General features: G+C 44.3%; 2 protein-coding genes and 1 pseudogene across 2 annotated transcripts; all 3 read right to left on the bottom strand.

Annotated features, from left to right (window-relative positions):
* Positions 1 to 6,918: 6,918 nt before the first annotated feature.
* LOC136543029 (F-box/LRR-repeat protein At3g03360-like) lies at positions 6,919 to 8,537 on the bottom strand (annotated as a pseudogene).
* Positions 8,538 to 11,983: 3,446 nt separating this feature from the next.
* Positions 11,984 to 12,550, bottom strand: LOC136543028 (putative F-box protein At1g67390). Its single transcript, XM_066535605.1, has one exon. The coding sequence runs from the start codon at positions 12,548 to 12,550 to the stop codon at positions 11,984 to 11,986; it is 567 nt and encodes a 188-aa protein (XP_066391702.1).
* A 2,259-nt stretch (positions 12,551 to 14,809) lies between these two features.
* LOC136543027 (uncharacterized) lies at positions 14,810 to 21,011 on the bottom strand. The gene is made up of 6 exons (XM_066535604.1): positions 20,847 to 21,011; positions 19,677 to 20,224; positions 15,770 to 16,526; positions 15,676 to 15,702; positions 15,421 to 15,555; positions 14,810 to 15,301 (listed from the first exon to the last, which is right to left on the bottom strand). The coding sequence occupies exons 1-6, from the start codon at positions 21,009 to 21,011 to the stop codon at positions 14,981 to 14,983; spliced, it is 1,953 nt and encodes a 650-aa protein (XP_066391701.1). The 3' UTR covers positions 14,810 to 14,980.
* Positions 21,012 to 23,283: the final 2,272 nt, after the last annotated feature.

Below are 23,283 nucleotides of genomic sequence, written 5' to 3'. Positions count from 1 at the left end.
TGCCTAATTTACTTAAATGCATAGGCAACCATGGCATGGTATATAGTGCATGTTGGTCACATGACTGGAATTTATCAAATCTGGGAAGATTGCTATGCTCAAGTCAATCATTACCCTGGTAATTTGCACCAGAAGATGTGAAGATTAGGAGAATTGCTCATTGGTCTTGGAAAGATGTCATGCTTTTATTTATGGCTATGGTCATTGCTTTTCTTATTTGGAAGTTGATGTAGGCTTAGTTTCGTAGAATAGTAGGTGGACTTAAGTTTATGTAGGCTTAGTTTCGTAGAATAGTAGGTGGACCTTGTTGTATGTGGTCAATCAAACAATAAATTTGTTCTAGGTGAACATATGCTATTATTTTACTTTATTGTATGCAGACTTATTATTAGACTTTGCATTAAACATATTATATATATATGAACATACGCTATTAGTAGTTGTTCGCAGCCAAAACTAACCACGATCGTGTCACAGCCATGACTCGTCCTTGCCTGTTACCCCATCGCCGACGAACAGATCGGCAACAAGAAGCGGCTGATATCGCTGGGACGGGAGAGCCGCATGATTCGACAAACGGTGGCGGTGTCAATCAGGACGGTGAGAACGAGCAGCCGTGGGCCCCATCTGGCCTGCTCGATCTGGGTCAAAATGACGAAGATGGCCAGATAACTTTGGTATCATGTGACTATGTAGCCACACACGCTAATCAATTGAGAGGGTTATAGCTTACTTGGTGTCTCCAGCAGGAGCCTTCGCCGGCCAAGGAGCCAGAGGGTTCGGGTAGTAGGAAGGCCAGATCCAAGCGAGGCGTGTCAAAGATTCCTGTTGGTAGGAATGCACACTGGCACATCACTGAGTTGGGTGAATTCAAGGATCCACTCTCACCGCCTATAGCTTTGACCAAATACAAGACTATCCTTGGGTTACTTGTTAGGGACTTCATCCCGATTAGGTACAGAAAGTGGATTGGGAAAGATGATGACCCGTGGAGGGTTCCCGAAAGTGAGGACTACATATGGGATATCAAGATCCCAGAGTATTTCACTTTCCCAACGGAGTATGACAAGGAGTTAGTCAAGAAAAAAGCAAAAGAATCATGGGGACATGCTTCAAGAATTTTAAGGAGACATTGTACAAGAATTTTGTCCTCCAAAATAAAGAGCCAGATTTTGATGGTGGACAGTTTAGCAAGCAGAAGGACTTCTGGTAGGATTTCAAGGATTACAGGTTATCCGAGGAGTACTTAGAACTGAGTAGGAAGAATAAGGAGAACTCACAGAAAGCGATGAATCCCCATCATCTCGGCTCTCGTGGCTACTCCAAAAAGATGCCAGAATTTAAAGCAAAACTTCAAAATATGGATCGCCTTGCTGAGGAAGGCGTTCAGGTTGAGACCGCCGATTGGGAGCCAAGATCAGTAATATACCATATGGGGAGGAATGTACGCCACGCAGAGGACGGGAGCTTTAGCTCCACAAATCAACCCATGAGCGAACTCATCCAGAGGATCTCCCTAGTAGCTGAGGAGGTGAGGCAAGAGACTCGCACTTCTAATAGGGAGAAAGGCGTGCTCACCCAAGCACTCAGAACCAAGGAGCACCCTGGTCACACTAGAGGAACCGGTATTGTTCCTTGGAAACTAGCATTCCCCCAAGAATCTATCACTTACCAGAGCCGCTCGAGGGGTAGAGCGGATCAGGAGGCAGAGTATTTGAGGCGACTAAAAGAGATGGAAGAAAGAATAGACGCACGGATTGAGGTGACTGTTGAAGCACGAGTCCAGTAAATTTTACTGTCCAAGGGGTCAGGAGTACCACAAAACCCTACTCCTACTGCCTTTAGCCCACAGTTTAGGGGTCGCAGCAGCTGCGGATCGACCCCACTCGACGAAGAAGATGCGAATGTGCCTCATCCGATGGACGACATCACTGAACCCATCAATGTCAAGTTGTACATCCGTCAGGAATGGACAAAGGACAAGGTGGCGCTTGGCCAGGCCTGGCCTACAGGAGACGGGACCATTAATGGCCGCCCAATTCTACAGGGGTACGCTCGCGTCACCATTGACAGAATACTTAATAAGAAGTATAACAAGATACACATTGAGTACCCCGTAGCGGAAGACAGGCTGAATCTTGGTCATAACAAGGGCTCTCAAGTGGCCTGGTGCAAGCGCTTCATTAAGCTTGACCACCAATTGTCCTTTGATGATGAGGACGACTGCGAGTCTTCGCCCACCCATGATGATCACTCACCATCTCCCAACAGAGATCACTCCCCTCCTCATCCCTTGCCATCACCCCCGAGAAGACAGAGGTCTCCTTCTATTCCTCCTCGTCCGACTCCATCTTCATTAGCCCCGAGAAAAGAGAAGACTCCTCCTCCTCCTCCATCTTCATCAGCCCCGGGAAAACAGAATTCTCGTCGTCATCCTCCTCCTCCTCCACCTCAGCCCAAAATAAGATCAAAGGCATCCTCGCAGTCGCAGAAAAGGTCATTGGATTCGGTCGCTAAAGCTCCCAAAGTGGACCAACAAAAAATAAAAAGGACGTTCAGTGGCAGCGTTACAAACTTGATGGAAGGAAAATTTACAGCACACATCTCGAAGGAAGATTGTATTAGTTTCTTCAATCTCTGTGCCTCACTGCCTCCGTTTTTGTTGAAGTCCGAATTCGAAAGGCAAACACAGAATCAGTACGCTACAACAAGAGCCGATGAAATACACAATGAAGATTTAAGGAAGATACATAAGTTCATCGAAGACAACCCCGAATTAACCATGAAAGAGGTCGCGAACATCTATTATGATGTACAAGAGATGGGAACACCGGCAATGAAGTATGAAAGGGGCAATCTTTTGGTTCCCAACCACGAGTACAAAAATTTGACAACATATATGCACCAGTTGCATGAATATTACATGGCTCAAACAACAGAGACGGAGGACTTTGGTTTTGAGGTTATTATCCGTTCGCCACATGTTTTTCATTATCCTGAAGAAGAGAAGTTCGATGTCGAGTGGGAGTGCTTGTTCCAGCTATACCAGAAACACTGTCTCGATACACAAATGTTGACGCTGTGGACTATGTAAGTACCCTACACGCACGATATTACAATTAACTACTCTCTCGGTACACAAATTGTTAACTTTTGAGCACTTTTCATGATTTTATGTAGGTGTATAGCAAAATTTTGAATTCTAAAAAGCAAATGGGATAACATAGGCTTCTTGGACCCCTTGCGAGTCAATGAGAAGACATGTCTAGGCCTCTATGGATGTGACGTGGAAGACATGAAACAGAGACTGATTGTTGTTTTCGACGAATTTAAGATGAAGAAAAAAACCCACGTACTTCTAGCCTACAACTATGAGTATGTGTTCTCGACTTTTAATTTTATGCTTATTTTTTTGTTAAGATTATTCGATAATTAGGATTCTATGATTGCAGCCACCATTTCATCTTCATTTGTATTAATCTTGCTAAAAATCTAATTGAGTTGTGGGACTCGAAGAAAAAACCATTTCATCATCTGGATGCACCGGTGGCAGTGCTGAATTAGTAAGCGATCCTAATAACATATTATTTTCTAATCACACATACAACTTTCTAACGTTTCTCCTTTTTAATGTAGCTCAGTGTCCGAAGAAGACATATCGGTGGGACGCATGTCCCATTCAAGGTTGTTGAAATGGAGGGGAAGTACCTAAAACAACCGGTGGGAAACAATAAATGTGGGTTTTATGTAATGTGGGCAATGCTTCGCTATGTCAGTGGGAAATTGGAAGAAGCCGATAAGTTGGTGTGTATAATTTCCATTTCATTTATGTCTGTTAATCATTCAACAAAATGATTTACTGATGCATCTTTGGATATCATCTTTTTTGAACGACAGCGCAAGAAATATAACCACGAAAGGCTGTTAGACATGGAGATCGTCGTGCTGCAATCGGAGCTGGCAAAATTCATCTTAGCCGAGGTATTGAAAAAAGATGGAGTATTTTTCATTGCACAATCCGTGAAGTTTAAGGACCAGTATGGCCCAGAGCGGCTCGCCAGATTATTGTAAGAAGTCCGAGAAGCATTGCACAATCTGTGAAGTCCGAGAACATTTCTTTTTTATTTTGAGAGGTCGAGATCTTGATAAGAACATTTGAACTGTAACTGTAACATTTGTAATATTTAATATTGATGGACCTATCGTCTACGTAGCGTATATAAAGCGAAACCCGATTCCACAAAAAAATATAAATTAAAATAAATTATAAAACAATAAAATATGAATGTGACATCACTGCCGGTTAGCAGAAAACCGACAGTGTTGTCGTAAACATCACTGTCGGTTAGCAACAAACCAGCAGTGATGGCATTGCCGGCGGGAGCCACAGGCCGGCAGCGTTGGCTTAGCTATCACTGCCGGTTCTTATAACAAACCGGCAGTGATTCTCACCACAACACTGCCGGTTGAAACACAAACCGACAGTGTTGGTGGAACTGAACTCTACCAGGTGGTCAGTGTTGGTGGAATTGAACTCTGCCGGTTGTGTAAAGAACTGGCAATGAAGTTGAAGAACACTGCCGGTTTGTAGGAACCAACAGTGATAGCTTACCCTCATCACTTCCGGTATGGTTGTGCCGGTTCAAAATCCGACAATGATGGGGTATTTTGAACCGACAGTGAAGTACTATTCTGATGTAGTGCCCCATCCACAAGGTAGAGGTAACTACCCCAGCAAATTTTTTCCGTGATGGAGCAAACCGTCAGGAAAGGTATGGACCAGAAGTTGTTCTTGTGGCCATGATTAAATAACGGGGAAAAATATTCAATGCAAACCACATCTTTGGTGGAGATGTGAAAGGCCCAGAGTTTCCAAAAAATTAAACTATGCACATCCATAGTGTATACAGGTACATTGCCACAAAAGTTTAGATTCAACGTCTTTTTGTAAAAATTCATACCAAAGTAACAAATTTGAGGTGCGTATGCACTAGAAGATTCTTTTTTAGGAATTCTATGTTCTATAATGCATATGCACCTAAATAAGTTTCATTTTTGTATGATTTCTTTCTGGATTGAGTTTGAATCATAAACTTTGTGGCAGTGTGTATACATATGCACTATGGATGTGAATTGTTTCAATTTCTTTGGAAATTTCTAAGTATGTTTTTCTAAGTGGTTTCATGATTCCACCAATGACGTGTCTTGCACTGAATATTTTTCCTAAATAAATACCATGGTTGGATTCATAATGCAGATTTCATACTAATTGCTCCTTCACAGAGTCACACGGCACATATCAATACTGCAATGATGAATTTAACTTACAGCAACTCATCAATCTCTTATATTACAGACTTACAGTATGGAGGAAATACTAGTTGTTCTTTCCTAGCTAACTGACAGCTTTTATTTCCTATGTAAGATCCTGATAACATGCTTCTGTTTGTTCTGGATCTTTGCTAGTACAGAAAATTTAGAATGGCTGCTTATTTTTAGGGTGGTAGGACAGTAATACTGAAGTTATTGATGGGTGTATTGCCACCATAGGCTGGTATTGGTTAGTGGTTTGGGCCTAGTGCGAAGAGCGTTTGAAAGAAAAATAGTGCTACAAGCAGTGGAAGGGCCATGTATCCTTTGTATGGTTAATGCTTAGAAATGTTATCGTTCAGTGGGAGAATGACTTTTTGCATGTCTTGGTGCAGGATTGTTTCACTAGTGTAATGCTAACTAAACAAAAATGAAAAAGCTAGCCCCTATATCGTCCATGATAGCCTATATAGTAAAAGGAGATGATAATCTTTAACCCGAATTGGGTCTGACCATAACCATTGTTGGTGGAGACGACAGAAGTAGAGAGAAAAGTGAGGTTGAACATTTTCAGATTTGAGCCTTCTAGGGTCTTGCAAGACGGCTTAAGGAGTGGGTTCTAAGTAAATGGACTTCTCAACAGAAATACTATTTTCTGGATCATTGGAATGTTATCTCTAACAAACTGAGTTAGTTTTTGAAAGGTTGGAGTGCAAATTGGGGAAGGGATCAGAGGAATCAGAAGCAGGAGTTGATGCTGTGGACCAAGTGGACTGGGATGTTGTCTTCGCTTAGCACCATACATAGTGATTGGTATGGTGGTCATCAATTCGAGAACTGGTTTTTGTATGAAAGGGTTGACTTTTGGGATGTGTTTTTAGAAAATTCCAAACCTAAAATTATGGCCACCACTGTTACCACAGAGGAAACAATAGAGTTATATATAAGGTAACTAACTTTCTCATGCAGAATCTGTTCATTGCAAAATGCATCAAAATTTATAATAATTCTCTTAAAATTAGTTTGGATCTCATATATCGGCGGGACATGTTGGAAAGAGTGATAATATAATTGAATGCATTCAGCAGTGTTGCATTGCAGCCTTGCAATTACTTGAGCAAAGCAAAATAGGTTAGAACCCTGTGGCAATTGTTACATATATCATGTATCACAATATATGCTGCATTCGAGAAAAGAATCAAATTGAGACATGTCTTACTCAAGTAGATCAATTGTTCCAATGTTAGAGGGAATCTGTATTGTCCTAAATATAGATCCATATGTTGTATGCCTGAAGTACTTTCACTTATTTTCCAAAATACTGAAGTAATTTTATGAGGGCTACTTTTAAAAAGAAAAACTCGACCTGTGGGGGGTACGACAGCCCGCAGGAAATTTACTAATAAGAAGATCTTTTCACACAATGGGCATCTCAACAGCACCAAATCAATTGATAAATTACAATATTCTAGGAAAGAGATAACAAATACCAACAGAATGCAAAGTGACTAAACCTTGATGGATATTTGTCCCACCTCAAAACAAATGTATTCATTGGTGCTATTAGACCTACTGATGAAACCTTTGATAGATCATGTTCTCGTCACAACAACGCAAATTACAGTATTCTTTGAAAAGGGTCGGTCGTTGATAGATCATGTACTTGTTCAGCACACAGATCGTCAAGTGAACCGGTGAATATTTTAGGAGGTACAAAATTGAACCGTGCACCCCTAGAAGCCCTCTTGTTGATATTGAGCAGCCTACGTTGTCTTGGAATCCAGGCTTTGCTAATGTTTCCAACATCTGACTCAAGCCTCATTGACTCCAACACTTTCGCAAATGACACAAAGAATTTGGCAAAGTTAATATGTGACTTGCTGCCTTGATAGTTTCCTAGCACAATTTTCCTCAGGCGGATGTCTAGGGTGCCAATAAGTTTCCGGCATTTGTGATACCTTGCATTTTCCACAGAAGCCTTTGTTGCCTAAAAAAACCAAAGTGAAGACAGAAGTGGCGTCAATTAATGGTCAACCTAGCTTTAGAACAATCATCGATATAATCACAGGCCACAAAAAACGCAAAAAGCACACTCTTGTACAGGGAATCACCTCGATGTACAACTTCTCCAAGTTGGGAAAGCACTTGAGTAAGTCAATAACCGCATCCAAGGAAAGTTTCGCATCAGACAAAGCTAGAACCTTCAAACTGTGTACCACAATCGTCACGCTAACAATGGTTGATTCCTGAGTTAAGCACAGAATTAACACACCATGATCAAGTAATGGGAATTAGGTCACTAACCTTATGAAGAATGGTGAAATTAATGTAAAAAATGATGTCTGTACCTGAAAATTCGTGCTGCTAAACTGAAGTTTGGGAAAGTTGTCAGAGTTTTCCAAAAATTTCCAATCTTGGTGCAGAGATCACCGAGATGTCCATCTTATTGGTTCCTTCAAAAACTAGCAATCTCTGCAGACATGGCGCGTCCATGAGAAGGAGGTGTTCTAGCTTGATACCTTTCCACCGAGAACGCACACCGATGCTTGTAAGGCTACGGGACACTATTTGCAGCCGAGGGAAGCCAAAGCTGTCAAGTAAGAGCAAGCTCTGCAGGACAGAAGCGCCGGCGAGCATGGCATGCAGGTAACTCTCTGAGATGCTGACTTGCAAGAGGGTCAGCTGCTTGAGAAGCGGCAAGTGGAGAGCTTTAGCATTGGTTCCAGCTGGGAAGGAGAGGCAGTTGAAGGAGGCGACACGAAGGGTGGACGAGATGCGGTGCACTGATGGTGGCAATAGCGGCTGCGAAGCCGACCAGTGTTGAAGGCTGTACGAATTTAAGTCGAGCTCCTGGAGGTTCTCCAGGGCTGGGGAACGGAGCCAGCCGTCCATGGTGGCGGCGCAATCGTCGATCCAGTGGAGGTAGCCCCTTGGGATTGAGAAGCGGCGTCCGGGGCCCGGGTGCACAGAGAGCACGCGTGAGATCTCCTTGACAGGGATGTGCCGTTCAGGGTCATCGATATGGAGGTCGATGTTGAGAGGAGCAGAGCGCCAGATGTGGCGCCAGCGGGACGAGAGCACCTGCGTGCGGGCGCCGGCTTTGGTCGGGAGGAGCGAGACGATGTCGCCGAGAGGACGCCGTCGGGGAGGCTGCTGATCCGGTCGGCGAGGCGCTCTTCCTCTTCCAGCCTCCGCCTCTGCGTTCTCGTGACCACCCCCATGGCCATGGAGGGACGGGGGACTGGAGAGGGATGGCGGCGCGGCGGCCGGTGGACTGGTGGATCGGGGATACAATACAATACGAGGCTGGAGCACTACAATGTTCCAATAATATACTATGTAAGGGTATTCAAGGCTGGGCCCACTGCAATCTGATATCTCGAAACTTCAACAAATCTTGAGTCCATTCAGTACGTTTCAGGCCAGCTCTGAATACTTCGATCATATAATCTGATGAAGGTATGTCTGATCGACGAAGAAGAAACTGGAACCAGTCCAGGCAACAATTCCTTCCCCCTCTGTTCTTCGGTTCTTGCTTTCTTTTTTTGGCAGCGTTTGCATAACTCTGAATTCCGATTCTTGCTTGCTTTCTTGTTCTTCAGAAGCTAAACTGTCCTGCACTTAAATCCTTCAGTTATATTCTAGCTCAGGCAACAATTCCCCTCTTTGTTCTTCACCTCTTGCTGTTCTTTTCTTGTCAGATTACTCTGGTTCTTGACAGCTATCTGCATCTCAATTCTTGTAAGCTTCTTATACGAAAAACAAGGCTAAATGCCTGCTCAATTTGACATGTAAATCAAGCAAATTCTTTGATCCTTGATGCGCCAACAACAAGAGTTGAAGGAATATTGAAAACAAATTTGTCACCCAGAACAAATTCACTGCCACCAAGAAGTGCATGAAGGCTGGAAGCAGATCGATCGCCAAGGCCAAAGTCATCACGACTTTTAGGATCACGTAAAAGTTGTTAAAACTTAAATCACAAATTGGCTTCAACCGATATCTGGCAAAATTTCAAGGGCTGTGTTGTGTTATGTATGTGCAAGCAGGAATTGTATATTACAACAATAAGCTATGCCCATCTATGCCACAAATGTTTTTCATTTGCTGAAAGACTCCATGTTGTCTTTTTCAGTGCATGACTTGGGGCCAGAATCCGGATAGATCTTTGATGAAAAATTAGAGATGTCAGGGGTAAGTGATTTGTATATTTTTCACCAGTAGTTGTTCTTTCCAAGCGAACTGACTAACTGCTGCTTTTTATGTAAGATTCAGACACAACATGCTTGCTTTTAGTTGTTTTGAATCATTCTTGGTGCACAAAATTTGGAATGATTTCAGTATGTTAGAACAACAGTAGTGCAGTAATAGATGGTTGGATTGGCAACACAGGCTTGCAGTTTGCTATGTTTGGGCTATTCAATTAATGTGGTATAATGGCTTTTGCATGTCCTGGTGCATGACTATTTCAGTACTAGAATGCTAACAGAAATGAAAGCTAGCTCCTATATATACCATACGGAATAGCCAAAGGAGATGACAACGTTTATACACCTACAGGCCTGCTGCATGTTTCTCCGCAGATAAACAACAATGGATAAAATAATTCACACTTCCTGATTTCACAAATTTACTATTGAACAAAGCTGAATAGCTTAATACTTGTTGCAAAAAAATATTACCATATTTGCTTCTCTTGTCAGTTTATATTTACTATGCCCAGAGATATATCAAATCTCCTAACTACAAACAGGCCGCACGATGGCCTCGAGGGCTACGCTAGACCCTCCACCGGGAACTCTGGGGCCCGACCGATGGGCGCCCCGTGACCGTTCCTGAGCATGGCAGAAGAGATAAGAGCAAAGAGGGACACTGAACAATGGTGCCCACCGAGGGCCACCAAGTCCTGGAGCATAGAGAACACTCCCGGCCATCGCGAAGTGCGGCCTGAGCCAAGGAGGCCTACTACCGAGCCCTTAGATGGGCGACGGACTGGCACCGAACCGAGGCTTCGAAGCCCTATCATTGCTCGACCCACGGCTGGCCAAGGCAAACAGGGCACCCCACGCCGGCTCAGCGCCAGCGACCCGTCAACGAGTCGACCAGGCCCTCGCTCAAGCTTTCCCGCACAACGCTCGATCCCAGCATCACCCGACTCAGATGTCACGCGAAGCCTGGTGGCTCGGGCACCCCCACAAGGGGTCCCACCAAAGTCTGCCATGAGCCAATGCATCCCATTTGATCTAGTTATCAGAGGATCGGGCTCAACCCCTCGTCGCCATCACAGACTCAACCCAGAAGGCCATGAAGGGCTCGGGACCTCCTGACGAGTGTCTAACATAGGGGTATGCTTAGTCTCTAGGAAAGAGGAAGCCGATCGATGTACCCTCCGACCGTTCCTACATATCACCCAAGGGCTCAGGGGCTATACCCATCGTGTATGCTCGCAACTATGTACACTCCAGATGGAGTCAGGGACAAGTCGAGTGCCCCCGCTGCCAGTACTCTAGGCTCGGCGGCTCGACCACGGCCTCAGACCGCCAAGCAATGGAAGCCAGAGCCTGGCTTCCACCTAGCGCACACCCAGGCCAGTGCTCGGGCAGTAATCGATGCCCAAGCTACGGGTCAGGGCCCTGTTCAAGAACCAGCCACACGCCCGAAGTCTATTAGGTATGGAGATGATACGTCATCTGCCCATTCAAATGGCCCGAGGCCCTGTCTACCACTTTCTCGGCAGAGCCACGGAAACGGCGTGACACAACAGGACAAGGGACTTCACCAACTCCAATGGCAAAGGGCTCCAAGGCGCACTCGTCAGCCTCTCCAGGCTGAGGCTACTTGGCAGCAAAGGATGCCTCGATAAGGCTCACCCGGTAGGAGGTTGTGCCGCAGCAGGTAGCCCCTGACGGTCAAGCGCCATAACGGACATAGAGGCATCAGGAGGCGATTGCGGCACTGTCGGCTCCTCCCTACGCGACAAGGCCGCATCCAGCAACGCTGCAGCAAAGGGTTCATGCACCCGGTACATAGACCATAGGCTAGAACCCAAACCAACTTATACACTGTGTCCTCCTCGGAATATAAGGGGAGCAAAACTCCCTATAGAAGGGGGAGACCAAACGATAGACAAATCGAAACCCAACTCAGCTAGGAAGAACACCGACAAACCCTACGATAGCACCAAGCGATCCCCTACCACTCTTTGGATTTTCACTATTGTAATTCCCCGATTGGGCATTCATAACACGAAGATCGCTATACCGCTGGATGTAGGGCTTGGAAGCTCGAACCAGGATAAATCGAGCTATGCCCCTTCCATGTTTTGAGTGTCCGAGCCCCCAGAGACCCACACATCGACTTTTGACAAACAACCATGATGCTCGCCACGGTTATGTACTATACGAACCCGCGACAATGCCCAACTTGAACAGTTGTGCCAGAGTGAAACCTAGGAAAATTATTATTACGTAGTTTCCCCAAAATAGGTAATCTTGGCACAGGGATTACCAACACATCAATCTTAGTTCCTCCCAAAAATAGCAATCTTTTTAGACATGGGGCAACCTTGATGATGAATTAATGTAGCATATTAATGTTTCTCCAGCCAGAATGCACACCGATGCTTTATGAGGCTAGGCGACATGATCTGTGCACAAGGGAAGTCCCAGTTACATCATAGCAGCAAGTTCTGCATGGCAGGGCAGGTGGCGAGCAAGGCATGGAGGTAGTTCTCCAAGATGACGATATCCACAAGGCTCAGCTGCTTGAGAAGCAGCAAGTGAAGTGTGCCGCTGGCATTGTTTCGATCCTGGAAAATGCAGCTACTGAAGGTGGCAACACGAAGGGTGGACAAGAAGCGGTGTACTCCTGATTTTGGAACCCAGATAATGTGGTCGAGCTGGATCTCCTGTAGCTTGTTGAGAGTAGGGGAATGGAGCCAGCCGCCTAGGTTCGTGGTGAAGATGGAGTGGTAGTGGCTGTAAGAGATAGAGAAGCAGTGGTCGGGGCTCGGGTGCGAGGAGAGGATGTGGGAGACCTCGCTGGCTGCAGGGACGCCATGGACAGCTGGGCGCCATAGGTGGCACCAGCGGAAGGACAGAACCTGCGTGTGAGCGCCATCTTTGGTGGTGAGAAGGGAGACGATGTCGCTGAGGACACCTTTGGGGAGGCTGTTCATCTGGTCGGTGAGGAGCTCTTCCTCTTTTGGCCTCCGCTTCTTTGATCTGGTGGCCACCCTCATGGCACTGTGCGGCGGCTGGTGGAGTGGAGGATCATGAATGGTAGGCGTCAGTTGATCGCTGTCAAACGCCCAACACCCATACATAGATAGGACCTCTGCCTATGATGTGCATGTTATTATATCGAAAAACCGTATGTTATGACCTGCTATATATTCTTTGATGGTGATGTCAGTAGTTCCTTCTTGGGGTTTGCCTGTGGATAAAAAATACCTCAGGCTGAGGCTATCCAATGATTTCACACTGTGGATAAAAAATACCTCAGTAGTTCCTTCTTGGGGTTCCCCCTAACGCATTGCTGGTTCAAGATTCACAAATATATAAGGGCCTGTTTGGCCGGATTTCCTCCTCTAAACTTTAGAGCTAAAGGTCTAAACAAGTGGTCTAAATTTAGCTCTAAACTTTAGCCCACCTCATATTAGAGCTTTAGAGCTCAAAAGTGAGCTCAAGTACTCTAAAGCTTTTAGACCTCAAAAGTTTAGAGATGGGTATCCAAACAGGCCCTAAAAAGGTATATATGGTTTATTGCAATCTTTACCAGATTGTTAGTAAAAGGAGCTAGAGAAACATAAGAAGTCAACAAGTTTGCGCTTAAGTGACTAAATTTCAAACCACAAGTTGTTTAACCAAACTAAAATTGGGTAGAAATGACGTAGCAATTTCTAGTGTTTTGAATTTAAATGCTCATTTGCTTCTTATAAACCAATGGAACCATGTCCATTCTTTTCAATTCCATTATGATTTGAAGTTCAGGAGTATAAATCACAGGTCTTACCTGCTTACAAACAAGGCCAATAATTCTTGACAACAATGACCAAATTTGAAAACTTCACGCCATCAAATGTCTTATCTCATCCTTAAACATCACGAGATAAGGCTATATATAGAATAATGATGGATTCTATTTTTTAAGCATCATGGTAACCTTAATCACTGGAGTAGTTACCAAGAAGAAAAACTGCCTAGTGCCTTAGTCTTTGGGCAGTCCATTCACAAATGAGGTCAACAATGAGTTATTAAGGAGAGATATATAGAGTCGAATGGAAATGCAGAAATAAAAAAGACTTCTTATATTAAATATATATAGAAGATCAAACACATTAACATAGATTATCAGCATATTCCAGAATTACTCAAGTTGGTGCTGTGCATGGAACAAGACTGGATTTTGTCATGTGCCTTGTGGCTTACCAAAAAGTTCTTTCATCAGGAAACTGAATGGATTGGATAGTAATATGATTTGACGCAAATATATGCCAATTGCAAAAAAAATCAAATCAACCCCATGGAAATGAACAATGGAAATCTCAAGTGTTCTCCATTTAAAAAATGCTCCATTGTTGTCATTTGATATACTAAATCAGTTGAGAAATTAGAGCTTTAGAGCTCAAAAGTGAGCTCAAGTGCTCTAAAGCTTTTAGACCTCAAAAGTTTAGAGATGGGTATCCAAACAGGCCCTAAAAAGGTATATATGGTTTATTGCAATCTTTACCAGATTGTTAGTAAAAGGAGCTAGAGAAACATAAGAAGTCAACAAGTTTGCGCTTAAGTGACTAAATTTCAAACCACAAGTTGTTTAACCAAACTAAAATTGGGTAGAAATGACGTAGCAATTTCTAGTGTTTTGAATTTAAATGCTCATTTGTTTCTTATAAACCAGTGGAACCATGTCCATTCTTTTCAATTCCATTATGATTTGAAGTTCAGGAGTATAATCACAGGTCTTACCTGCTTACAAACAAGACCAATAATTCTTGACAACAATGACCAAATTTGAAAACTTCACGCCATCAAATGTCTTATCTCATCCTTAAACATCACGAGATAAGGCTATATATAGAATAATGCTGGATTCTATTTTTTAAGCATCATGGTAACCTTAATCACTGGAGTAGTTACCAAGAAGAAAAACTGCCTAGTGCCTTAGTCTTTGGGCAGTCCATTCACAAATGAGGTCAACAATGAGTTATTAAGGAGAGATATATAGAGTCGAATGGAAATGCAGAAATAAAAAAGACTTCTTATATTAAATATATATAGAAGATCAAACACATTAACATAGATTATCAGCATATTCCAGAATTACTCAAGTTGGTGCTGTGCATGGAACAAGACTGGATTTTGTCATGTGCCTTGTGGCTTACCAAAAAGTTCTTTCATCAGGAAACTGAATGGATTGGATAGTAATATGATTTGACGCAAATATATGCCAATTGCAAAAAAAATTCAAATCAACCCCATGGAAATGAACAATGGAAATCTCAAGTGTTCTCCATTTAAAATGAAATGTAACATCAAATCAGTTGAGAAATTACAATATGCCTTGAGAAGAGATAGCAAATGTCAACACACTGCAAAATGGCTAGACCTTGCTAAGAAATGCTCCATTGTTGTCATTTGATATACTAATGAAACTTGCGAAAAGGGTCGTCTTATAGATCGTGTACTTGTTCGGCACGATGTTCATAAGGAGACCCGGTCAATATGTTAGGAGATACAAAGTCAAACTGAGCACCCCTTGGAGCTCTCTTTTTTATCTGGAGCAGCCTGTGTTGCCTTCCAATCCATTTGGTGCTAACGTTTCGGCCTTCTATCTCAAACCTCATTGACTCCAGCACTCTTGCATTTGATACAAAGAAGCTAGCCAAGTTAATATGTGACTTGTTGCCTCGGTAATTTCTTAGCACAATTTTTCTTATACCAATGTCAAGTTCCCGGTATGTACACCAATCTTTCCCCCAAACTCTTTTTATCTGAAAATGGCAAAGTGAACATAGAAATAGCGTCAAGGGCCAACCTGACTTTAGAACAATATTGATGTCCTACAAGCGACAAAAGAATGCAGATGCACATGGAGACTCAGCTAGCTCACCTCGATGTACAACTTCTGCAAGTGGGGAAAGCACTTGAATAAGTTAATAAGCGCATCCAGGCAAAGATTGACATCATATAAAGCAAGAACTTTCACACTGCTGACCACCACTGACATGCTAACAATGGTTGCTCCCTGAGTTAAGCATGGAAGAGTTGACACACCATGATTGATATATAGGTAAAAAGGTTTTAATTTAATTTGGATCCGTCGTGACGGTGAAAGTGAGGACGCATACTGCATACATGTATGTACCTGAAAACCGTGGCCCCAAACTGAAGCCTGGGAAAGCCGTCAAAGAGTTTCCCCAAAATAGCCAATCTTGGTGCAGAGATTACCGAGATGTTCATTTCAGTTCTTCCAAAATACAGTAATCTTTCCAGACACGAGGCGTCCTCAATGACGAGCTGTTGTAACCTGATGCCACACAAACCACCAGAATCCACACCGATACTTCTGAGGCTCGAGGACACGATTTGCAGCCGACGGAATCCGCTGTTGTGAAGTAGCAACAGGCGAGCAATGCATGCAGAGAGCTTTCTGACATATCGACTGCGAAAAGTGTCAGCTGCTTGAGAAGCGGCAATTGGAGCAGGCTGGCTTCGTTTCCATCTGGGAACCTGCAGGCCCTGAAGCGGGCGACGCAAAGAGTGGATGAGAAGCGGCGTACTGATGGCAGTAGGAGACTGTTGTTGAAGTCGAGCTCCTGGAGGTTGTCGAGTAGGGGGGAACGGAGCCAGCCTCCCAGGGTCGTGCAAGAGGGATACTCCATGTAGCGGCGAGGCATGACGAAGCCGCGGCAAGGGCCAGGGTGCGCAGAGAGTATGTGGGAGATATCGCTCGCACGGATGCTGGGGATAACGTACTGGGTCGTCGTCGTGGAGGTGGAGGTTGAGAGGAGCGGAGCGCCATAGGTGGCACCACCGGGAGGAGAGGATCTGCGTGCGGGCGCCGTCTTTGGTGGGGAGGAGGGAGACGATGTCGCCGAGGACGCCGTCGGGGAGGCTGCTGATCCGGTCGGCAAGGCACTCTTCCTCTTCCAGCCTCCTCTTCTTCGCTCTGGCGATGGCAGCGCGGCGGCCGATCGGAACGTCGAGGTTGTGCCACTGCGATGCGATCACCAAAAATTTTTCACGCCTGGCTCTCGCCCCTGTTTTCATTTGGGCTTTTGGGCCAATCTGAAATTTTCGGCCCACTGCAGTCTGATTACTTCTATCTCTTTGACGGTTTGTTCTCAAAAAAAAAAAAAAATCTCTTTGACGGTTTCATTGACCATCTCTACCTGCCAAATCTGTGGAACGCTCGAGTCAATCAATTAATCATCAACGAAGTACAAAAGCAAAAAAATATTTTCCGCTGGCGTATGCAAATGTAAAAGAAATACTTTCCACACATTTTCTTTTTCAAAAATGGAATTCCACACTGTTATAGTCCTAGTGCCGGCCCGGGACAGTTATTGTACCAACAGAAAATGACTACACCTTGTGAGAGGCCAACTTGGCCATTCTTCATAAAAGGCTTGTAAATGTGCAACTATAGAGTCACTGGATCCATGATGCAAACTGATTCCCACTCTACTGCAGCATGAGCATATAACATTTAGGCCTTGTTAGGGCTCCGCCTCCTCAAAAAAACTCTAGCTCCGACTCCACATATAGACGAGCTTCTCTAGTGGAGCTGAAGCCGTTTTATAAAACGTTAGGCAAAAATAGCTCTAGTTGCAGTTTTATAATCATTTGTATGAGGTTTGTGAGGAGGATTCGGGAGAAGCCACATTTCTACGGTTCCGACTCCTCTATACAAAAACGGCCATGGCTCCTCTAACATCCTTGTGAATGAAGAGCCGTATTTCGGATTGTCATTTGAAAGAGGTCCTTGTAAGGAGCCACAAGAAGCCAGAGCCTTGCCAAACGGGGCTCTAGATTGTCTCAACCCATGCCATGCACAGAATAAGTAGATCAGCATTTTGTGCGTAAGGAATTAGAAGGATAGCACACGGGACAAAGATGTATAATGGTTAGGTAAGGGGTACCTTACGTCTAGGGGAGAGAGTAGATCTCTTATACTGTATGTTCTTGGTTTATAGAGTGTATCTAGGGTTCTAGCTATGAATGGTGATGAATCTATCTCGCGATAGTCCCTACCTCTCTCTATATAGCCCATAGGTAGGTTACAGACAGAATGTCATATGATATCAATGTATGGTTTCCTAGTTAGTTACAAGGAGATTCCACCGAATCCTATGCATTAATGCAAATGACTTAGTTCCCAAGGATATCCAGTCGATATCTTGCTTTCCAAGTAGTTGTTGCACCCTGTCTGAGTCGAGCCTCTTCCTTAGTAGGCTCGACCCACTCTGTCCTAGTCGGGCTTATTTCCTAGCAGCGAGGGTACCCAGGGTCTAGTATACCATTAGGTGTATAATAAAAACCCTAATTAATTGATACTAGTAATTTGTTGTCATTTATAATATCGATTGCATATCCATATTGTTTGTTTCATGTGTACAAACTTTTGAAGCAAGTTGTGACGTCGGATGCCTAAAAGCCAAACATCCCATGTGGAGATGTTTGGCTTTTAGGCATCCGACGTCACAACTTACTTCAAACTTTCTCAATTTTTTTACCACGGCATCCACATGCGATAACAAGACACCTCGACAAGTTTCGTGATTTTCGGACTTCGTTTGGATTTTATATAATTTAAATACACTTTTACCGCAAGTACATCGCCATGTTACGACAACAAGATGCTCGTAATTTCATACGAGTTCCTGGATACGGCCTCAACATACGCCAAACATCATGAATACCATTTTTTGAATGACCAAATTCCATTATTTCATGTACATGCAGTTCAAATTTGAAATAGTCAAAAAAATTCAACGAAACAAAAATAATTAAGGAAATATAGTAAAAAAACTTAAAATTGTCCCAAATTTTGAAATGGAGTTTCAATTACTGTAGCAAGGCCCAGGAAAAAATGGAGAGAAAAAAACAAAATTGTTTTTTTTTAATTTGCCGAGTGCCAACCTTGACACTCGGCAAAGACTGTCTTTGCCGAGCGCCAGGTCACAGGGCGCTCGGCAAAGGATTTTTAAAAAAAAATTGCAAAAACGGTTAAAAAGTCTTTGCCGAGGGCCTAACGGTGATGCCCTCGGCAAAGATTAACGGTAGAAGACGGACATCGTGTCAGGTGGTGTTGCCGAGGGTCGGCCCTTTGCCGAGAGTTTAGCCCTCGGTAAATAATTATTGTTGTCGTGTGCTTGTCTTTGCCGAGGGTCTGGCCCTCGGCAAAGACTCTTTGCCGAGGGCTGTTCTTTGCCGAGTGCTCGATTATTTGCCCTCGGCAAAGATGCTCTGTCCGGTAGTGTACCCTCGGCAAAGACTCTTTGCCGAGGGCTGTTCTTTGTCGAGTGCTCGATTATTTGCCCTCGGCAAAGATGCTCTGTCCGGTAGTGTGAACCGAAAGGGCGTGGGCGTGGCCGCAGGTCACCAGTCACCACACCTGTGCTCTGCACACGTGTATCGGATCGGTCGAACGAAGAAGCTCCAGAACATGTGCAGGCCGGGCCGGCCAGGGTGAACGGTGCTAGCTGGCTCAGGCTGTTCCCTCTGTTGTTTGCTTGCTTGGTCCTTGGTGGTTTCATGCCGGCAGTCATGGCGCCCATTTACTTTTTGACACACGGTGATTTTTCATCAAGTTCAGGCTGTGATTTCCCTCAATGAGCCAAAAGCAAAATGCACGTGGCATCAAAACATTGGATGAAAGTTTCAAAAAAAAAAAGGCTCTTGCATTTTTAACTCTGCTTTGTATCGAAATTATGATTTTGTCCCTGTTTTTTTTTTGACTTTGTGAATTTGTCTCGGTGTTTTCAAAACGAAGCACTACTTTACCCCTATTCCGTCATCCTCCCCTAACCATGTTAACATTTGTACAAAATGATAGAAATGCCCGGCACATTAGCAATATTGTATAATCTTTAACAAGGAGGAGTTCACTGGAACAAAGGCGCCATCAACTCAACACAAACTAGTTTTCGAAATGCCCGGCACATTAGCAATATTGCATGATAGAAATGCCCGGCACATTAGCAATATTGTATAATCTTTAACAAGGAGGAGTTCACTGGAACAAAGGCGCCATCAACTCAACACGCAGCACTGCCGTATCCATGCAAGCATGCGGATTCGTCTCGAAATAGTCCAACGCGGACCGCATTAGGCATCCGTCACGGCCCCCGTGGCGCCGTGCACCAACAACACAGCGCGCGGTAGAGAGCCAAAGACGACGCCAGCTCCCCCGCGGGGCACGCGACGCTGATCGGCACGATAACATTGGGTGTTGGCAAAGTACCCCACGGGGAGCGGAGTCCGCGGCCGCCCATCGACCGTGAACAGCAGCTTGCTCCGCCGCGACCGCCGTATCCCCGACGCTCGCTCCACACGAAGCCGGCTAGTGCCTCGAACATGGTGCACGCACGGCCCTCCAGCGCCACCGCCGCCTTGACGCGTGCGATGGACGCGGGCGTGAACCAGAACGAGCGGTGCTGGGTGCATGAGCGGGAGTCCGAGTCGTCCTCGTCCCCGTCGCCATCGTTATCGGTGCTCTGGGCGAACTCGTGGTGCATGAAGAATGAGACTATGGCGTGCGCCCCTGAGCCGGACGAGACCCGCGGCCGGGCACCGCCGCCGCCCGGCGCGCGCACGACGAAAGGCCGCGGCCGCCCCCTGTGCCCCGGAGCAGCAACCGCACTGCGCAGGAGGCCCGGGACGGGGAGGCGCCGCCGCACCGCGCGCCCTACCTAGAGATAAGGACAAGGGGCAATGTGGTCATTTCATCTTTCCTTTTTAGATATGGATTTTTTAAAACATTTATTCCCTGTCCATCTAAGGGCTTTCAAACTAGGGGCAAATGGATCGTTCATTTTAAAATAGTAGCAATAAAATCACGAAATTGAAAAAGTAGAGATAAAATTACAATTAAAGCAAGCAAGATCATAATTCTAAAAAAACAGAGTACTAGTCCTAGTCAAGACAAGAGTGGTGTGGAGTGGGATGTTTGGTGTCCATCCATGCCGGCCGGAGGTGGGGTTAGGTGGTTGCAGCTGCAGCAGGATGGGCTCACTCATGCAGTGTGCGTGCCATGCCATGCCATGCCATGGAACTGTGGAGAGAAGGCAGCAACGGGGAGGGGACCCAGGGGACATGTGTGCAGAGCAGAGGTGTGGTGACTGGTGACCCGCGGCCACGCCCACGCCCTTTCGGTTCAGGCTTTCCCCTCCAACAAGACCTCACATTGCTCACTGCTGTAGAGGAGCAGACCTCCGCGTGCAGACCGTGACCGGCCATACCTACGCACGGCCTGGCACGCGCTGCGGTCAGCAGCACTGCTGCTCGCCTGCGCTGCGTAGTAGGAGTACGCACGCACGCCACAGCCGCTGGCTCCTGCGTATTTGTTAACTGGCTCTGACGCGCCGTGATGATGACGCGGCGGCGCCGCGCGAAGATGGATGGCGTGACAGATCCTGTCACGTTATCGGTCAGCGTTTCGATTGTTGCCACGTCAGCACAGGTATTTCGTCGCGCCATAGCAATAGACGCGGTCAAAAATGTTAGTTTTAGAAATAAAAAACATCTAGTGTTAGATTTAAAATTAGTTTACAAAAAGTGTTAAAATTAAAAAAAATTCTAGTTGTAATGGCTTATATATGTCAGCGTTGTGGTTGATGCTGGTCTTAGTATGCTGGCAGTTGTGGGTTCTGCCTTTTGTTTAAGGGCTGTTTCTCTTAACTTTATTTTTGCCTGATCGTTGGTGTCAAATGTCAAATCTGTAACTGTAGTAGTGATTATTTGGTTTAGCATTTAACCACAATGTCGATACCACATTATATTACCCCTGGTGCATAAAGTTTTTTTTTTATTAACTTTACTAATATTCACCATACATCTAGAGGAATTCGTTATGTTGCTTGAGTGGTACACCACCTTCAATTAGATGCTAGCTTCGCCCCTGTTTAATCCTTTTCGTCTTAAATTAGTTGTGCTTTGCCTATATTTATATTTAGAACTACATCATTTAATAGCATTAAAATATAATATATGTACACATGTTACCTGGTGAAGAGCAATGAGTTTATAAATACGGCCTAGTAATGTGATATAAACCTATGTTGCAAACCCTTTATCTTTTCTTGCGATGGTCCATTTTTAGAATTAGGTTGGCATACTTGGGAATTTATTCATGTTTTGCATCTGTTATGGCCTTATGGGCAAAGATTGGGACCATGACAGCCTCTCTAAATTTAGTCTGGGTTGCTGGGTGAGGGCAGGGAGGTGTCCATAATCCATTCAAGAAGAGAAAGGCTCCAGCAGGAGAGAAACCAAAAATGCCATTACCTACAAGGATTTATAATTTCTGCACTCCAGAACAGGCATAAGGACCATCTTAAACCTTGTACATTCATTAGCACATGGATGGTAATATGTGTTAGAAGGTTGCTGTTTGGTGAGTGATCAATCAAGCATAGCTGTTAACTGGTGCAGCTGCGGATAAATGTGTTAGTGTTCTTTGCCTGTTTGGTTTGTCTGTAGCACCAAAATGTAGGTCCCTCTTTGTTGTTTTAAAATAAATGTTTAGGGCAAATCTATTCCTCAATCGTCTCATATTATTTGTTAAATTTGTGAATTTCTGCATCACTGGGACAGCACTACAGACGAGGGACAAAGAGCAAATGGCTTGAGTGCTTTGACGAACTGAAGTTGCTCATGTGATGATTTCTTAGCCATGGAGAAAATTAGATAATAATAGTAGTGGTAGTGGAAAATGGTATCTGCTTTATGATAAGACAACTCTTGAGCTTCAGGGAGGTTGGTTCTGCGTTTTGTTTAGGGTGTTTTTTTTATTGTTGGTGTCAAGTTCTATCAGACTTGCTACCTTAACCTGTGCATTTATCCTACTGTGTAAACCAGCTTGCAGTGAAAGGCTTTAATGAATATGTTTCCTTTTGTCTCAAGCTCTCAGTATTTACAATAAACAAAATGAACATATAAAGTTAAAACATCAGAATTCAATATGTTACTCGTACCTAATTGTAGTTTTATTAGTCAACATTATGTGGCTCGAAATTGATTTGACATTTGGGAACTTTTTAATTTATTATTATGATCTCATTTTGTGGCTAATCTGATCAACAGCTAGACTTAGACACTTATTATTTGTTTGAACTTGAATCTCCAATACATTGGTGGGAAAAGATCACTGGACACCATTGGAAGGGGAGGTGAGCTCCACTGAATTCGTGATTTTAATGGCATTCCCAGCAGCAGCAGAGGAAAGGTGACGGTGTCTCCAATGGTGGCTGGTGAGGGGAAGGGGAAAGACTGGGTGAGTCGTGGGCTAGACTTGCTAAGCTGCTGGGCTAGCATTGATGTGGGCTACAAGCAGAGGAAGAGCCCAGAAAGGAACGTTTTCCTACTGTCTTGATAAAATTATATCGCTGGTTTGCATAAGTGAAGCACATAGCAAAACTAATTTTGGAAATATCCAATGGTACATACGTTCTCAATTTTTAACAAAAGAATATAGGTATACAGTTAATTACTTAAATCTTAAAATGAATATCAATCATCCTTCATATATATAAAACAACATGTCGAGCATTTAGCATACAGCTAGCATGGAAAAATAGCAAATATCATTGTAAGGTTTTCACTTTTCAGCGTTGTAGGATATGTAAATGTCAATCAATATTGGCACGCAGCATAGTGCATCATGTCCAGAGAGCTTTATACCACTTCTTGACAAGGCTCACTGTCAACCTTTTCAGCGGAGTCACCCAATTAAGCTGTCAAAGCATAAAAC

Source organism: Miscanthus floridulus, chromosome 3, assembly GCF_019320115.1.
Source record: "Miscanthus floridulus cultivar M001 chromosome 3, ASM1932011v1, whole genome shotgun sequence".
Lineage (NCBI taxonomy): Eukaryota > Viridiplantae > Streptophyta > Magnoliopsida > Poales > Poaceae > Miscanthus > Miscanthus floridulus.
The sequence above is the reverse complement of the archived record's forward strand: the minus strand, read 5'-3'. Positions and strand labels throughout refer to the sequence as shown.